The sequence below is a fragment of the Gopherus evgoodei genome, unplaced genomic scaffold (genome assembly GCF_007399415.2).
Source record: "Gopherus evgoodei ecotype Sinaloan lineage unplaced genomic scaffold, rGopEvg1_v1.p scaffold_60_arrow_ctg1, whole genome shotgun sequence".
Classification (NCBI taxonomy): domain Eukaryota; kingdom Metazoa; phylum Chordata; order Testudines; family Testudinidae; genus Gopherus; species Gopherus evgoodei.
In genome coordinates this window covers 455,773-473,939 of record NW_022060081.1, presented here as the reverse complement: position 1 = coordinate 473,939, position 18,167 = coordinate 455,773, and the positions used below count along the sequence as shown (strand labels likewise).

Genomic DNA, 18,167 nt, shown 5'->3' with positions numbered 1-18,167 from the left:
GAGTTCTGCCCTTATCACACATCAGAGAATCCACACGGGGGAGACGCCCTACACGTGCTCCGAGTGTGGGAAAAGCTTCAATCGTAGCTCAGCCCTTATCAGACATCGGAGAATCCATACGGGAGAAACGCCCTACACCTGCCCTGAGTGCGGGAAAAGCTTTGGCCATAGCTCCGCCCTGATCACACATCAGAGAACCCACACTGGAGAGATGCCCTATGTGTGCACCGAGTGCGGGAAATGCTTCAGTCAGAGTGCTAACCTTATTAGGCATCGGCGAATCCACACAGGAGAGACTCCCTACGTGTGCCCGGAGTGTGGGAAATGCTTCAATCAGCGCTCAGCCCTTACCACGCATCAGAGAATCCACACTGGAGAGACCCCCTACATGTGCTCCGAGTGTGGGAAACGCTTCAGTTATAGCTCAGCCCTCATCACGCATCAGCGAATCCACACGGGGGAGATGCCCTACACGTGCCCCGAGTGCGGGAAAAGCTTCAATCGGAGCTCAAACCTTATCACACATCAGAGAATCCACACTGGCATGTCATCCTACAGATGTTCTGAGTGCGGGAAAAGCTTCAGTCACAGCTCGGCTCTTATTCGACACCGGAGAATCCACACGGGGGAGACACCCTACACGTGCTCCGAGTGTGGGAAACGCTTCAATCAGAGCTCAAACCTTATCACACATTGGCGAATCCACACGGGAGAGACACCTTATATGTGCTCGGAGTGTGGGAAAAGCTTCAGTCACAGCTCAGCCCTGGTCACACATCAGCGAATCCACACGGGGGAGACGCCCTACGTGTGCTCCGAGTGCGGGAAACGCTTCAGTCAGGGCTCAGCGCTTACTAGACATCAGAAAAGCCACCTGACACAGAACTAGAATAAATCCCTTCACTAGGCCTAGCCAAAGAATTTTTTTTTAAATCACATTTGCTAATCTCTACATACTGATTTTTGTACTATCTTCACTGTGGTCTCAGATCCACCAGATGAGTTGCCTGTTTCTGCCTTTTCTGGCTCACCTTCTTTGGGGTCAGTCCTGTGATCTTTTCTATCAGCTGCTTTCCTTTTGAGTCGTAGGAGCGTGTGTCTACCTCCAGCCAGGAATGTTCATCAGCTCCAGGTGGGGGAGAGACGTTTGATCCCAACAAGCTACACTGAGGCAAAAACTCCCTGTGCCTGACGTCCACTAGGACTGTACATGGCGTTGGCAGCGCAAGTTAGTGATCTTGGTGTAAAAAGACAGTTATAGTTGTAGTTCAGATGCAGCCCAGGTGCTGTGGTTGGCATTAGCTTCCCCCTTGACCTGACCTAAACAAACCCTGAGCATCACGGTTATACTGTTCCCCCATTTCTTAGTCGCTTATTTCTCCCTTTGGGGGGCAAATTGTCTCCTTCCCAGTTGCTCTGATGTTGCTATGGGTTGTGCCGGAGAGCAGATATCTCTTCTACCATTTTCCTCGGTTGAAATATATTGAACTATACAAAGAGCAGGAACAGGGCTAGGGGAAAATGAATCAGAGGGATTCCCTGATTCTTCCTCACCATCACTATTCCCCCTCAGCCCAGCAGCTTTAGCTTCTGTGTCAGCCGCAATGAGTTTATCCTATCCACACGCTATCTTCCCACCTCCCACTCCATGTGATGCGGTGTTCTCTGCTCTGTGTGCTAGGTACCACACTTTGATTCTCAATCAGTCTTGTTGGGGCTGGGGATTCAAGTGTCACAGAGTCGGAGGGGAAATTTGAATGGATCCCGAACACAGTTATTCATTCTGTGTTTCAAGTCCTGTTTTTTATCTATTGGCAAAGCTGCTTCTGCCCTTTTTCCTGCTGCTCTGGGAGTTTTGTTTACAGGCAGGAAGGTTGGCTGTTTTCCCGTTATGATGATGGGAAATGTCTTGTAATAAGGTGATGCTGCGTGAAGCAGGTTTGAATACATCGGAGGAGAATGCAGGGCAAGATTCTGTTCTTATTTTGAATCATTAGTTGTAACCTGCTCTGGAATTTCATTTTATATGAAACTGAAAGTGTCTTAATTACACCTGGAGGAGTTCTGAGCCACTGCACACATGCAGAATTCATGTGTAGCACAGAATTCCCGGTTTCTCGCTTTCCTGAACACCATTTGGTTACATAGTTGCATATTAGTTTTATTTGGCAGCATGTCACTCAGATTTGTTTCGGACTTTGAGACAAGGGACCATTTGCTAAAACAGTAATTTCTTATGATTTTTTTCTTTCCTCCTCCCCTCCATGATGCCCCGGGGGAAGTTCAAATGCAGTTAGATTATCAGGAGAGAATATTTCAATCTGTTGGGCATGCTACCAAGGAGACGGTAGCACTTTTACTTTCCATTCTGAAATGGTGAAGAACACCAAAGCACAAATTGTGGAAACAAATGCATATGATCCCCCTGTTGCTCAGTTGGTTGGGTCAATATTTTTTCTAAAGGGCTGGGAAGAGGATTCCCTAGTAAATGACTCGGAACTAAGCAAAATACCCATGCATTGGGCTCCCAAAGCAGTTGTGGCCCAGGCCCTGCAGGAGGTCGCTCCTGAAGATATCTCCTTCCTAATCAGGTACATGTAGCCTATTATTTGGGAAATGCAATCCCTAGCTAGGTAGGGATGGGGAAATGGAAGTGACATTTCTCTTCAGCTCACCCTGGGAGATGCTGCAAATGTGTAGGAAATGAAATCCATGTTGAATGTGATATAGCTGCAGAAAGATACCTGTTTTTAATAGAGACCTGACATTTGGTGTTTTACAGGGATTCTGAGCCACACCTGAATTTAGTCCCTAATTAAAATCTGTGCCACCAGATTAAAGAAAGAAATGGGCATATTTGGGGGAGTTATACCTCACTATTTCAACTTCACATGCAGTGTTGATCACAGCGAGTGCAGTTTCAAAGTCAAAACAGGAGTATGTCGTGTCTGAAATACTCTTCAGTGTTGCCATCGGCTGGGTAATGCGGCGTACAACAGAAGACATGCCAAGAGGCATTAAATGGACATCCTTCTCATCCCTTGAAGATCTGGACTTCGCAGATGATCTCGCTCTCCTATCACATACCCAACACCATATACAAGAAAAAACAAATGGACTCGACACCTTCAGCCAGGAAATCGGACTGAAAATCAACCACAGTAAGATGGATCTCATGACCTTTAATATTGCCTCAGCATCACCAGTACAGATAGACGATTATGTTCCCACCAACATAGAAAGATTCACATACTTGGGTAGCACCATCAGCCAGGACGGTGGAACAAGCCAGGACATCCAGAACAAAATCAGTAAAGCCAGGAACATCTTCAGGAGCTTAAATACGGTCTGGAAATCATCAAAATACAACACCAAAACCAAACTCAAGATTTAACAGAGCTGAGTATTTTCAACATGACTTTATAGTGCCGAATGCAGGGGAATGAGAAAGTCTGACATGTCCAGACTGTCTGCCTTCCATACAACCTGCCTCCGAAAAATCCTGCACATCTTTTGGCCCAGAACAATCTCAAACCAAGATCTGTTGATACAGTGCAGCCAAGAGGATCTGCACACCATCATTGCCAGGAGGCACTGGAGATAGATTGTCCAGAACAGCAGTAAGATGGACACCTGAAGGCAAGCGAAAACGAAGCTGCCCATAAACATGTCAAAGAGCTGTGGAAGTCGAGCTGAAAAACCTGGGGCACAGCTTGGGAACCATCAAAAGACTTGCCAGAAACAGACAGGAGTGGAGGAGCTTCCTTCAGAGCCATTCCATGCCTATGGGTCCCAATCTGGCTGCCTTGTTGGACAAGAAGCACTTCCATGCTGGGCAAACAATGGTAGCCAATGAGGGAATGTATCCGATCCCAAGTTCAGACTGCAGGATACATGAATACTGAGTCCAGAGTCTGTGGTTTGGTCTCTTCGATTTGCTATTAAGTCTAATGCATTTGTATCACTTCTCCTCCTGCTGCTACTTTGAAAGATTAGAAAGTGTGAAAGTAGAGCACAGATGGTTTTTCTCATGATCCAGCCTTCCCACGTCGTGTGAGACCCCTTCCACCCACACTTCTGGGAGAAGCCCCAGGGAGAAATGAACTCTCAGAAATGGAAGGCTCCTAGGTTATTGTAGAATGTGACTTCACACAAAGCTCACTGGGTGGAAACAGCCCTATAGATTTATATTTTGTCATCTTAAATTTTTACCAGTGAAAATGGAATTAAACATGAAGTAAATTAGTGTAAAATAAGAGACTGATTATGTGATAACCTGAATTATATTATAAACCTCAAAGTTTTCTTCTTCTCTTCTTGCCCCCTCCTACTATACAGGAAATGGAGGCTAATCCTGAAATTAAACCCTCACTCCAAAGGAATTAGAGGGGGGGAATATGTGAGAGAAATAGCATGTGTGAGAACAGAGACCCAGGATAGACTGTAATTATTTCTCTTTCAAATGGAGTTTATTTTGATAAGCTTTAAAATAAATCTTCTGTTAAGAGGAAAGTTATTTGAGCCAAGATGTGTAACTTTTTATTAAATTGGTATAACAGTCACAGCGCTCCCCAGTTCTCTTGTTTGCAAAGCAAAGATGTCACATTGGGCAGGAGATGGATGCATGACGGTAGCTTTTCTGGGTTGGTTGGTTGGTTGGTTTTGTTTTTTTAATTTTGTTTTTGTTCTGTTTTTGCAGCCAGTTATTTTTATGGGTGCTGAGGAGGCCAGCTGTTTAACCCTCAGGCCTGGCTCTGGAATCCTCTCCAGAACTGGCCTTGTTGTTTTTTTCAGTTTTGATATTGTTGGGGTTCGCATATGCATACTTCATGCGGTTCACAACAATGGATACTTTGAGAAACCTGCTGGGTTAAGCGGGCCTTTTCCAAACTGACATGGGCCCAAAGTCTGCCTCAATTCAGCTGGATTGGGACACATCTGTATCGAAGGAGCAGTTCACACCTACTTTGCCTGGAGACCTCAGTGGAGGTGTGTTCTGTTCACTCCCTCTGACGCCTCTGGCACTGGTCACTCAGGCAGCACACTGGGTTAGATGGTACACAGTATAGCCAGTCTTATGTTCTTATATTATGTAAGCCACCTAAGAGAGACGAGGATCCTAGGACTGATCCCTTCTGAGGAATGAAACATGTTGACAGGCTATGCAGCTTTCACTAATCTCCCTGTACTTGCAAAAGCCTGTCAGGTGTTTAAAGGCCAACTGTTCTAATGTCTCTACAATTTACATGCTTCCTCGCATTGTCCTGAGATAACGCTGCTCAGCATGTGGGTGCAGGGCAGGGTTAGTGGTCTGAAGATGAGGCTAATTGCTCCAGAGATTCCTGAGCTAGAGCCCTCATGAAACAAGCTTTTGACCAAAAGCACCTTGCTCTGATAACATTTCCCTGCACACATCTGCGGCTCAGACTCTGGTTCTGATTACGGCACGTAGCTCAGCTGGTGTACAGTGCACACTGCCCGTTTCGGGGAGCAGTATTAACCAAGGGAATAACCGTACAACTCGGAACTTCAGATCAGCAAAAGCCAACCTGATAAAAACAGAAGAACGGCCACACTGGGTCAGAACAGTGGTCCCATCTGGTGCAGTATCCTGTCTTCTGCTAGTAGCCAAGCCCAGATGCTTCAGAGGGAATGAACAGAAGATACAGGTACTCACAGCACATCGCAGTCAGAGGCTTAGGGACACTCAGAGCATGGGGTTGCATCTCTGACCATCTTGGCAAAGCCATTGATGGACCTATTCTCCATGAACTTACCTATCATGATTTTATGTCCCCCCTTAGTTGTCTCTTTTCCAAGCTGAACCCACCCAGACTGTTTCATCTCTCCTCATAGGGATGCTGCTCCATAACACTCATCATTTTTGTTGTCCTTCTCCGCACCTTTTCCAATTCTACTATATCCCTTTTTGAGATGGGGTGACCAGAACTGCATGCAGTACTTAGGGTGGGGCACAGCATGGATTTATCTAGTGGCATTATGATATTTTCTGCCTTATTACCTACCACTGCATGAATGGTTCCTAGCATTTTGTCAGCTTTTTTGACTGTCATGGCACATTGAGTGGATGTTTTCAGACAGCCATCAGCAATGACACCAAGATCTCTTTCTTGAGTGGTAACAGCTAATTTACACACCATTGTTTGATACGTAGAGTTGGGATTATGTTGTCTAAACTGCATTACTTTGCATTTATGAAGCCCGGGCAACAACATGGTAGATGAAATTCAATCACCCCATTTTTTAGAACCCTTTGTACCTCTTTACAGTCTGCTTTGGATTTAACTATCTTGGGTAACTTTGCATCATCTGCAAACTTTGTCACCTCACTGTTTCCAGCTCATTTATGAATATGTTGAACAAGAGTGGGCCCAGTACAGATCCCTGGGGGACCCCGCTCTTTACCTCGCTCTACTGTGAAAACTGACCACTGATTCCTACCCTCTGTTTCCTGTCTTTTAACCAGTTACTGACCCATCTCTCTTGTTACTCCTGAGGGAATTCTGCATGGAATAGGGCAGGGGGAGAGGCATGTGGGAATGAAGGGAGGGGGATGGAGAAGATAAGGGAATAGGGGAATCGCAGGGGGAAGTGGGGGGCCTGGTATGTGGTGTCCTCCTGGCAGCAGCTGGGGCTCCCCCATCAAACCTTCACCCAGACAAGCCCCATCCCCCTACACCTGGACCCCACCTACAAGCCTCCCACCCCACTGAGCCCCAACCAGCTGCACCTAGATCCCCACCCCATCAAGCCCCACTCCCCCAGCACTTGGGCCTTCCCCAGCCCCCACAACCAGCCCCCCCTTGTCAAGCCCCATCTCCCCACACCCAGAGCCCACCGCTGAGCCCAACCACCATCACCTGGATCCCCTGCAGAATCCCATTGCTCTGGCACCCGGAATCCCCTCCCCACCCCAATAAGCCCCTATGCATCCAGATCTCCCACTGAGCCACCTGTCCCCAGCCTGCCCAACACAGGAACCTCTCACTCCACACCTGCATCTCCCCACACTAAACTCCTCCACACTTGGATCCTGTTGGGATGAGCCTGCCTGGCCACACCTGGTGCACCTGGCACAGGGGGGCAGGGCCCTGGGGTGTTTCTAGGGCAGGCCCAGCCCTTGCACTGTGTCAGGGTCAGGTGCAGCCCTACTGCTGAGTTTCTGTACTGGGGGATGTGGGGGCTTCAGGCTGATCTCCCACCTCAATGCAGCCAGTGACCTGTGCTCCTCACCGCCACGCTGGTGCCACATTTATTTATTGACAAATAAACTTTGCAGAATTTTTAAAAATTGTGTGCAATTTTTTTCCCTGTGCATAACTCACTCAGGAGTACCTTATGCTAGGACTGCTTACTTTACTAAAGAGTCTTTGGTGGGGATCTTGTCAAAATCTTTCTGAAATTCCAAGTACACTGGATCCCCCCGTCCACGTGTGTTGAGCCACTCAGAGAATTCTAATAGATTGGTGAGGTGTGATTTCTCTTTACAAAAACCACGTTAACGCTTACCCAACAAATCGTTTTCATCTGTGTGTCATCGTTCTCTCATTTATTATGGTTTTCAACCAATGCGCCTGGTACTAATTTTAGGTGGACCAGCCTCTAACTGCCAGGATTGCCTCTGGAGTCCTTTAAAACAATCAATATGATGTTAGCTATCTCCAGTCGTCTTGTACAGTGGCTGATTTCAGTGGTAGGCTACATACTGCCGTCAGTAGTTGTGCACTTTTCATATTCAGGTTCCTTCAGCACTATTGGGTGATTACCATGGAACCCGTCTGACTTATTAATATTTAAATCATCACGTCCCAGAACCTCCTCTACAGACAACCCAATCTAGGACATTTCTGCAGATTTGCCACCTAAAAAGAATGGTTCAGTGTCGGAAGGTCCCTCACACCCTCTGCAGTGGAGACTGATGCTGTACAAGGAGATTTTGGCAAACCAGTAAAGTGCCTGAAACCACCATTGCTTATTGCTAAAAGCAGCCCAGTCAGCAGGCAGTAAAATGGCCATGCAGCAGCTTCGGCTTAACCAAGGCAGGAGGGGAGGGGGGGTTTTGGGTGCCACAGAAAGGGCAGCAGCAAAGAGTCCTGTGGCACCTTATAGACTAACAGACGTTTTGGAGCATGAGCTTTCGTGGGTGAATACCCACTTCGTCAGATGCATGCAGAAAGGGCAGCTTGATCCCGCGTCCTTCCTGATAAGAATTGTGTCGAAGTTGCTGATAAGTGCATTCTAGAAGAGCAGGCTGTGCCCTCAGGAATGTGTCTGACAGGGTCTCAAGGCTGCAAACTCTGGGGAAAAAAACCACACCTGGTTAATTGATGACCAGAAGGAAACCTCTTGCTTGACCATTGAAACTGCTTAACAAGGTTTCTTTCAGTGACATGTAATTGTATTACTAATGTATAAATAATGGAGGGGGGGGGGGAGTTTGAGGATTGCTCTCTCTCCCTCTGGATGAATCTTTTGTTCCCCACCAGCAGACAGGCTGCGATCTGCTGTAATTTGCTAACAGCAGCAGCTACTGATACATATGGTTGTTCCTATTTGATGACTTGTCCTAATTTGCTAAAACTTGACAATGGTGACGTTATGCAGCCAGATACACTGATCAGGGACTTTTTGTTTCTGTAAAATATTTCACTGAATCAAGCCTCCTGCAGCCCCTCGGTGGGTGACATCAGGCAGAGAGGAGCTGGGGTGACTAGGCATTGGGGTGCCTGTGCCTTTAAGACCCCAGCCCTGGGAAGCCCGTGCTGAGAGGTGCTGTCGGTGGGAGGGGAAATGAAAAAGCCCCTCTGTACCCCATATTTTTGCAAACATGAGGGTCTCAGCCCACCAAGGTAACTGTTACCCCCTCTGCCCCAGCCTCTGTCACCATCTGGCAGCTCCTTCCCCCTGGGCTTAACCCCATGCTCCATTTTCCCATCACCGATTTTGCACCTCAGCCCCCTCCTAACCCTGCCTCTTGACCCCCCACAGGCCATTTCCACCCCCTCCTTAGATCCTGGCCATCCCCCCTCTGAACCCCTGTGAATAGCAGTCTGCAGAAGCTGATTCCAAGTAAGGGCAGGGTGAAGGGCAGTGGCTTCAGCAGATGTTACTGAGCATGCTCAGTGCCCCCCCCCCAGCAGCCAATTCCTACAGGTCGCAGTTTCTCCCACAGGAGGGCAGCTGCTCCATCACCGTCCAGGCGCGTTCCCTGCCCAGGAGCAGATCCCCAGGGGCCGCGCAATGAGCTGCTCCCGCAGCCTTTGGGTGGCATCTCTGTCCTGCCCACCCAGCGCTGGCCCTGGGGTCTCTCTGGACCAGGGGCAGCAGAGCCTGGGGCTGGGTCCATCTGGAGAAAGTCCCCACCTCGGACGGGCACAGAAAGTGCTTCGGCGAAAGGCTGTCCCTGGCCCGGCCCTGCTGGGGCCACAGCAGCAGCCCGGAGCTCAGCCCCCACTCCCAGCGCACACTGGAGGCAGCAGCACCAGCAGGGTCTGGTACCTTACAGAGCCCTGCCTCCGGGAGCTGCCCCATGGCTCTTTTCCTGCCTTCCTTCCTACCAGCCCCTCACACCCCACTGCTCCGACCCCTTCTGGCGCCTTCAAGCCCAACCGGGCCACAGCTGCCGCACTCACCGAGCCAGGGACTTTCTGAGATGGGAACTAGCCCCATCTCTGCTGCTCCTCCTGCCTGCGTGTGTCCCAGAGCCGCTAGGAGCAGAGAAGTGACCACGTCTCTGTGCCAGAGGGTGGGTGGAGGGGGAAAAAGGAAGAGGAGAGAGAGCCCGCAAGGAGATAAGGAGAAATGGGGGGAACAGCGCCCAGCTCTTTTCTCCTGCATCACCCTGAGTAGATTGCTCCTGAGCTCTGGGTAAATATCCCCCAGTGCCCAGGGTCTCCCAGATCCCCTGCCTCCCCAGGGAATGCACATAGGGTCTCCTGCCTGCCAGGCGTGATTACACAGAGCTGTAGGTGTCACCCTTATGCCAGGATTCGAGAAAGACAGCAAAGCTTGGGAACACGCATCTGTATTTACAATCCCATGTGACAATCCCTGCTCCAGGAGGGGTTTGTTCTCTACTCCTACTGGACTGGCACACAATGGGGCAGCAACAGGTTTGTGCCAGTGTTTGTTGCTGCATGTTCCTTAACTTAGAAGAGTATGAAATGAAGAAAATGGAGATTGAATTAAAGGGAAATATACAAAGAAAAGTTCCAGCCCCTGTTCATTACTGAAATAAATGACCCAGTGTCCCAGTTACATGTTTTATTAACATGAACAAATAAATCCAAGAGCACACATCACTAAGACTAAATGACTATAGACACTCAGCTCGGGGTTAAACAATACAGTGAAAGTTCAGATCAAATCAGGAAATCAATGAGTTAACAAGGATATTGCATTGGAATCAAGTTGTCAATTTAGTCAAACCATCAGATTAATACAGCAGAAAACCAACCCCTATAAATCCTAAAAGAGCAACCCACGAAGGCAGGTGCATAGTTAGTGATGTCGAAACTCCAATCAGAGATTTTTACCCAGGCCGTGCAACCCAGATTTGGCCAGCTGAATATCTCAACACCGAAACCAAATTATTGCTTACATTTAGCCTACAACCTCAAAGCCAATTACAGTTTTCTCCTTGGATTTCACTATTGTGTAGCTAATACTTCTCCTCACCTTCTAGCCCCAAAACACATACAGACCTTAGAGAGACATTAGTAAAAGACGTTCAAACAGCTCTCTCTGAACAATACATATCTGACAGCTCAATTCCTTGCAATGCTTCCATAGGTGAGGGGCATGCGTTCAGTCATTTCATAGGGCAGAGTTTTAAGACTATTAAGATTTGGGGAACTAGTCTTCCTAGCATCTTCCATGTGCAGATTTCAGAGGTGTTCACACACACACACCCTCACAGTTACACCCCAATCTAATAGAAAGGCTGGGAGGTCTCCAAGTTCATAAAAAGAAAGACACAAAATAGAAAAAGGAACATCTGGGATGACGAGCAGTGGCTGCAGAGCTTTCGGATGAGGAAACCCACATTCATTTGACTGCGTGACAATGGCACTGTGGAAACTGGCTACTGCAGAGTGTTACCAATCAGTCGCTAACCATTTTCGAATGGGAAAGTCGACCATTGGACGCCTGTTGACAAGTGTGCAGGGCCATTAACTGCATCCTGCTCTGAAAGACTGAGCCTCTGGGCAACTTGCATGACAGTGTGGATGGCTTTGCACAAATGGGCTTCCCTAACCGGGGACGGGGATAGATGGCATGCATATTCCAATCCTGCCACCAGACAACCTAGCCGCTGAAAACATGAATCACAAGGGGTATTTCTCAATGGTTCTTCAGGCGCTTGTGAGCGTTTCACAGACATTAAGTCAGGTTGGTCCAGAAAGGTGCATGACATGCACATATTTTGGAGCACGAGCCTGTTCAGGAAGCTGGAAGCAGGGACTTTCTTCCCAGATCAGAAGACCACTCACTATAGGGGAAGTTGAAATGCCCACTGTGATCCTGGGAAACCCCACCTACCCCTTAATGCCGTGGCTTATGAAGCCATGCACGCTGTAATCGAGCATGGTGTCTACACTGGCACCGTGGCACTGTAGCTCCAGCGCAGAAAGCTGTACGCCTCTTGTCAGGGTGGTTTTTTTTACAGTGCTGCAACTATGCAGTTTCTGCGCAGTAAGTGGCTTGGCAGTGTGCACACCTCGGGAGTTACACTGCAGAAAGCTGCTTTACCGTGCAGACACTAGCCAGTGTAGATCAGGCCATACATGGCTTACAGAAGAACGCAAGACTGGTCATACTGGGTCAGACCAATAGTCCATCTAGCCCAGTGTGCTGCCTGAGAGTGACCAGTGCCAGATGCATCAGAGGGAATGAACAGAACAGGCTTGTTGACCTGCAAGGTGAAGTCTTTCACCTTTATCTTTAACTTTATTGTTGTCAATTTCTCCTTATGTTATCTTACTACCCCTCCCCCGAGGTCTCTGGGCAAAGCAGGTGTGAACCATTCTTTTGATACAGACGTGTCCCAATCCAGCTGAATTGAGGCAGACTTTGGGCCAATGTCAGTTTGGAAAAGGCCCACTTAACCCAGCAGGTTTCTCAAAGCATCTGTTGCTGTGAACTGCATGTAGTGTGGATGTGTGAACCCCAAAGATATCAAACATGAAAGAAACACGAGGCCAGTTTTGGGGAGGTTTCCAGAGCCAGACCTGAGGGTTAAACAGCTGTGCTCAAAAGGAAAAGGGGCCTCAGCACCTATAAAAATAACTTGTTGCAAAAACAAAACAAAAATGACATTAAAAAACCAACCCCCAAAAAGAACCAAACCAGAAAAGCTCCCATCACACATCCATCACCACTGTAGATTTTGACATCTCCTGCCTGATGTGACATTTTTGCTTTGCAAACAAGAGACCTGGAGAAGCCTGTGGCTGTTACCCTCTAACTGGGTAAAAAAGTTCCACATCTTGTCCTCTTAACAGAAGATTTATTTTAAAGCTTATCAAGATAAATTCCATTTGAAATAGAAATAATTACAGTCCACACTGGGTCTCTATCCTCACACATGCTATTTCTCTCACATATTCCCCCACTCTAATTCCTTTGGAGTCAGGGTTTAATTTCAGGATTAGCCTCCATTTCCTGTATAGGAGGAGGCGGCATGGAGAGAACTAGAAGAAAACTTGAATTATATTGTAACATTGAAAAATTATCACAGAATCAGCCTCTTACATTACACTAAACTTCATGTTTAATTTCACTGTCGCTGGTAACTTATTCAACGATTACAAAATATAAACCCATAGGGCAGTTTTCTCTTAATTCCCATTTCCACCCAGACAGCTTTGTGTGAAGTCACATTCTACAATAACCTAGGAGCCTTCCATTTCTGTGAGTTCATTTCTCCCTGGGGCTTCTCCCAGAAGTGTGGGTGGAAGGGGTCTCACACGACATGGGAAGGCTGCATCATGAGAAAAACCACCTGTCCTCTATTTTCACACTTTCTAATCTTTCAAAGTAGCAGCAGCAGGAGAAGTGATACAAACACACTATACTCTAGACTCAGAGCAAAACGAAGAGACCAAACCACAGACTCTGGACTCAATGTTTATGTTTCCTGCAGTCTGAATGTGGAAACGGATACATTCCCTCATTGGCTACCATCATTTGCCCAGCATGGAAGTGCTTCTTGTCCAACAAGGCAGCCAGATTGGGACCCATAGGCATGGAATGGCTCTGAAGGAATCAGCTGTTGCCTGGCAGTTTGCCTGCTGGGAGTTCCCACAGAGTGTTTTTGCCTTTCAGGCTTCTGTGAGAAGTAAATACAACATCTGAGGACACTTTTAGAAGAAAGACATGGATACTGAGCGATCAGCTGTTGTGACCTGCACAGGATGTGCCATGTTTGTCTTTCTCCCAGAGTACAGAAGCAACTTTGTCTATACAAAGTGCAAACTGGTCTCCATATTAGAAGGTTGTAGGGCTAGAGATGCAAGTATCAACCTTGCTTTGCCTCAGAGAAAATGAAGACTTTCTGCACAGAAGTCAGCATTTGGTTCTAGAGGCATAACATGCTGAAGAATCAGAGAGGGCAGTACAGAACGGGGAAGAAACTGGCACCATGTTACCTCCAGAAGAAGAATGAGGAGAAACCATGTACCCCCGATGCAAATAGAGGTAAGAAACCGTTCTCAGGCTCTCTGCACAGGTTCTACTGTGGAGAATGATTTGGAAGAGCCCTCTGAAGGAAGGGATCAAAAGCAGACCCCATTGACCAGAATGCACAAGATGCATTGTCCTAGGGATGGGGGTTCCACGACCACCACTCCCAAGAGGAAAAGATGGAGGATGGTAGTCGGGAACTACCTCCAAAGGGGGACTAAGTTAACCATCTGCTGACCAGACCGAGAGACTCGAGCAGTGTGCTGATTGCCTGGAGCTACAATTCAGGATGCGACGGAGCATCTGCTGAGACTGTTCAACAAGGACAACTGCAGAGTTCTGCACTGAGGATGGAAGAATCCCATGAACCACTACAGGCTGGGGACGGACAGGCTAAGCAGCAGTTCTGCAGAAAAGGACCTAGGGGTTACAGTGCATCAGAAGCTGGATGTGAGTCAGCAGTGTGCCCTTGTTGCCAAGAAGGTTAACAGCATATTGGACTGTATTAGTAGGAGCACTGCTAGCAGATCGAGGGACATGATCACTCCCCTCTATTCAGCACTGGTGAAGCCACATCTGGAGTACTGCGTTGAGTTTTGGGGGCCCCACACTACAAAAAAGATGTGGACAAATTGGAGAGAGTCCAGCGGAGGGCAATGAAAATGATTAGGGGGCTGGAGCACATGACTTACGAGGAGAGGCTGAAGGAACTGGGCTAATTTAGTCTGCAGAAGAGAAGGGTGAGGGTGCATTTGATAGCTGCTTTGAACTACCTGAAGGGGGGTTCCAAAGAGGATGGATCTAGACTGTTCTCAGTGGTGGCAGATGACAGAACAAGGAGCAATGGTCTCAAGTTGCAGTGGGGGAGGTCTAGGTTGGATATTAGGAAACACTATTTCACTAGGAGGTGAAGCACTGGAATGGGTTCCCTAGGGAGGTGGTGGAATCTCCTTCCTTAGAGGTTTTTAAGGCCCAGCCTGACAAAGCCCTGGCTGGGATGATTTAGTTGGTGTTGGTCCTACTTTAAGCAGGGGGTTGGACTAGATGACCTCTTGAGGTCTCTTCCAACCCTAATCTTCTATGATTCTCTCTATGCTTCATGAAACTTTGGATCCAAATGGTAAAAGACAGTTGTTCCCAATTTAATCATGGCGCCTTTAAGAGTGTGATCAATGCCATTTAACTAAGGAGCAGCGTTCTAAAAAGAGTTTACCTGGGACACAGGTTTGTTTAGACTAGGAAAAGTGATGGCGTTTAGGTCAGATCAAGGGGGAAGCTAATACCAACCACTGCACCTGGGCTGCATCTGAACTACAACTATAATTCTCTTTTTACACCAAGATCACTAACTTGAGCAGCCAATGCCATGTGCAGCCCTAGTGGATGTCAGGCACAGGGCGTTTTTGCCTCAGTGTAGCTTGTTGGGATCAAACCTCTCTCCCCCACCTGGAGCTGATGAACATTCCTGGCTGGAGGGACACACGCTCCTACGACTCAAAAGGAAAGGAATTGATAGAAAAGATCACAGGACTGACCCCAAAGAAGTGTGAGCTGCAAAAGCAGAAGCAGGCAAATCTGAGGGAGCTGAGAGACCACAGTGAAGATGGTGCACAGATCACTATGCAGGAATTAGCAAATGTGATTTAAAAAAAATCAAATCCTTGGCCAGGCCTAGTCAAGGGATTTATTACAGTTCTTTCTCATGTGGATTTTCTGATGTTTAACAAGGGTTGAGCTTTGATTGAAGCTTTTCCCACACTCAGAGCATCCATAAGGTTTCTCACCCGTGTGGATTCTCTGATGTGTGATGAGGGCTGAGCTATCACTGAAGCGTTTCCCGCACTCCGAGCACGTGTAGGGTTTCTCTCCAGTGTGGATCCTCCGATGTATGATAAGGTGTGAGTGCTGACTAAAGCTTTTCCCGCACTCAGAGCACGTGTAGGGCGTCTCTCCGGTGTGGATTCGCTGATGTCTAATAAGGGTTGAGCTCAGATTGAAGCGTTTCCCGCACTCGGCGCATCCATATGGTTTCTCTCCTGTGTGGATTCTCTGATGTGTGATCAGGGCTGAGCTGTCATTGAAGCTTTTCCCGCACTCTGAGCACGTGTAGGGCATTTCTCCTGTGTGGATTCGCTGATGTCTGATAAGGTTTGAGCTTTGATTGAAGCTTTTCCCACACTCAGCGCATGTGTAGGGCGTCTCCCCAGTGTGGATCCTCTGATGTGTGATCAGGGCAGAGCTCTGATTGAAGCTTTTCCCGCACTCGGAGCATGCGTAGAGCGTCTCTCCCGTGTGGATTCTGCGATGTCGGATGAGGTGTGAGCTCCGATTGAAGCGTTTCCCACACTCGGAGCATCCATATGGTTTCTCTCCCGTGTGGATTCTCCTGTGTCTGATAACATGGGAGCTCCAGTTGAAGCATTTCCCGCACTCGGAGCATCCATAAGGTTTCTCACCCGTGTGGACTCTCCAATGCGTGATAAGGGAAGAGCTCCGATTGAAGCTTTTCCCACACTCAGAGCACATGAAAGGTCTCTCTCCACTGTGGATTTTCTGATGTGTGAGAAGATCAGAGGTCCCACTGAAGCTTTTCCCACACTCATGACATGTGTAGCATGTCTCTTCCAAGGTGATTCTCTCATATTCAATAAGGTCTGAGTGGTTACTGAAGTTTTCCTCTGGCCTCTGCTGAGTCTCACAGACTTTTGCTTTTTCTGGGAGTGTAGAACTCCCGGAAACATTCCCTTTGGATCTTCCTGATAACGTTCCATGTGGTTCTACTTGCTCAGCATCTTCCTGCAGGGGTTTCTCCTCCTCATTCTCACTCACCATCCCATCACCTGACGGGAGACAGAGAGAATCCAGATATAGGTCATTCCCTGCACCGGAGAGAATGGAAATCTCAAAGAGGAATGGAAAAAGAGATGAACAAGCCAAAATATGTGCGGGAGAGATCAAACCTATCAGGAGCTGATTTTCCCCAAACCCTTCCCCAGAGGAGAGAGGAAGGGATCAGTTCTGGGTCCACATCTCACCAGAACTCTCAGGGGAAAGTGAAATTGGGGAGGGACCTGCTGCCAGTTGTCAGTCAGGATAGGTGGGAAGCCATGAGTGATATCTGCCATAATGCTTCCACTCTGCTGGGAACAATCCTGAACTTGGAGAGCTCACAAGGTCTTTGTAGGGCATCCCAAATGTTTGCTGTATTCACGGACAGTTTTTCCATTGGTTTAACCAATACCTCACCTGTGCAGGGAACTCTGAGGAGAACTTCTTTCTCAAAGCCCTGGAGGTCTGGGACCCACAGCTCTTCCCCTCGTTCCAGCAGCGAGATCACATCAGGTCTGGAAATTGGAAATCCTACTCCAGGCAAAGAAAATAGGGGAGGTCAGTGTAATTTGTGGGATACTTGTCACAAAGAATATTCCATGGTTTTAATCCCAGCTCATTTTTAAGCAGTAACATCCCAAGGCCAGCTTCTTTGGCTCAAAGTGGCAGGAGAGTTATTGTTATAATAAATCATATTCATTACCTTAGTGCCTCAGGACCCACTAACAGTGGATCCCCATTGTGCTAGGCAAAGTACAAACAGAGAATAGTAGATGGCCCAGGCCCTGAAGCATTTACAGTCTAAATAGACAAGACAGACACAGAATGGGGGAAGGGGTAGAACTCACTGTTAGAAGAGAGATATTCAGGCCTGTCTGTAAAGCCTATACCTTAAGAACTTAGGTGTATTTTATCACTTAGCTAGTTACAGAGGTATAAAACAAAATATCAAAATCACAGTCCGCCTGGGTATGGGCCTTCTCTCACTAGGATAGTCTGAGGCCTTGTTTCTAGGCTAAGGCCTTTGGCTAAGCAACAGGGGCAGCCATAAGGTGGGAAGTGAAGGGTCACATCCTCACATCCCAAACCAGTCACACTGAAATAAGGTGCTATTGGGCTAGGAAAGGTACATCTACAGTACGAAATTAATTCGAACTTATTTTATTTGAATTTTCGGAAGCAATTTTATACATTCAGTGTCGTGTGTCCCCACTAAAGCGTGTGAATTTGGCAGAGTGCGTCCACAGTACCGAGGCTAGCATCGAATGGCGGAGCGTTGCACTGGGGTGGCTATCCCACAGTTCCCACAATCTCTGCCGCCCATTAGAATTGTTGGTTAAGCTCCCAGTGCATGATTGGGCAAAAACATTCTCGTGGGTGTTTCTGGGTGTGTGCCGTCACTTGCTCCTCCATCCGTGAAAGCTACGGCAGATGCCATGCTACCAGCAGACAGTGCAGCACGGAGCACTGCCTGTCTCCTAGTACTATGAATCCACCTCGCATGTCCTCTTGTCTTTCTATCTACTCTTTCATCTAATCATTTCCTGCCTTTTTTGGCTACCACGAACAGAGCCGCACAGCTTCCGCCACATCTTCCATGTTGTCTGTTCTGGGCTCCCGTGGAAGCTGCAGAA

The 18,167-nt window shown here is 47.8% G+C and overlaps 2 protein-coding genes and 1 pseudogene across 5 annotated transcripts in view; 2 read left to right on the top strand and 1 right to left on the bottom strand.

Moving 5' to 3' along the window:
- The window catches only part of LOC115643458 (zinc finger protein 271-like), a 200,782-nt gene extending 196,220 nt beyond the window's left edge, over positions 1 to 4,562 (top strand). The window contains exon 8 of the mRNA XM_030547509.1: positions 11 to 4,562. Coding sequence (XP_030403369.1) covers positions 11 to 889 — 879 coding nt within the window. The 3' untranslated portion in view covers positions 890 to 4,562. The remainder of the gene's footprint in view (positions 1 to 10) is intronic.
- The window catches only part of LOC115643461, a 591,865-nt pseudogene that overhangs the window by 230,733 nt on the left and 342,965 nt on the right, over positions 1 to 18,167 (top strand).
- LOC115643466 (zinc finger protein 664-like) overlaps positions 14,721 to 18,167 on the bottom strand; it is a 59,893-nt gene continuing 56,446 nt past the window's right edge. For all 4 annotated transcript variants that reach the window (XM_030547540.1, XM_030547536.1, XM_030547539.1 and 1 more), the window contains 3 exons: positions 16,951 to 17,064; positions 15,843 to 16,544; positions 14,721 to 15,674 (listed from right to left, as the gene is read on the bottom strand). In XM_030547540.1, the coding sequence (XP_030403400.1) occupies positions 15,376 to 15,674; positions 15,843 to 16,544; positions 16,951 to 17,064 (1,115 nt within the window). In that variant the 3' untranslated portion in view covers positions 14,721 to 15,375. The remainder of the gene's footprint in view (positions 15,675 to 15,842; positions 16,545 to 16,950; positions 17,065 to 18,167) is intronic.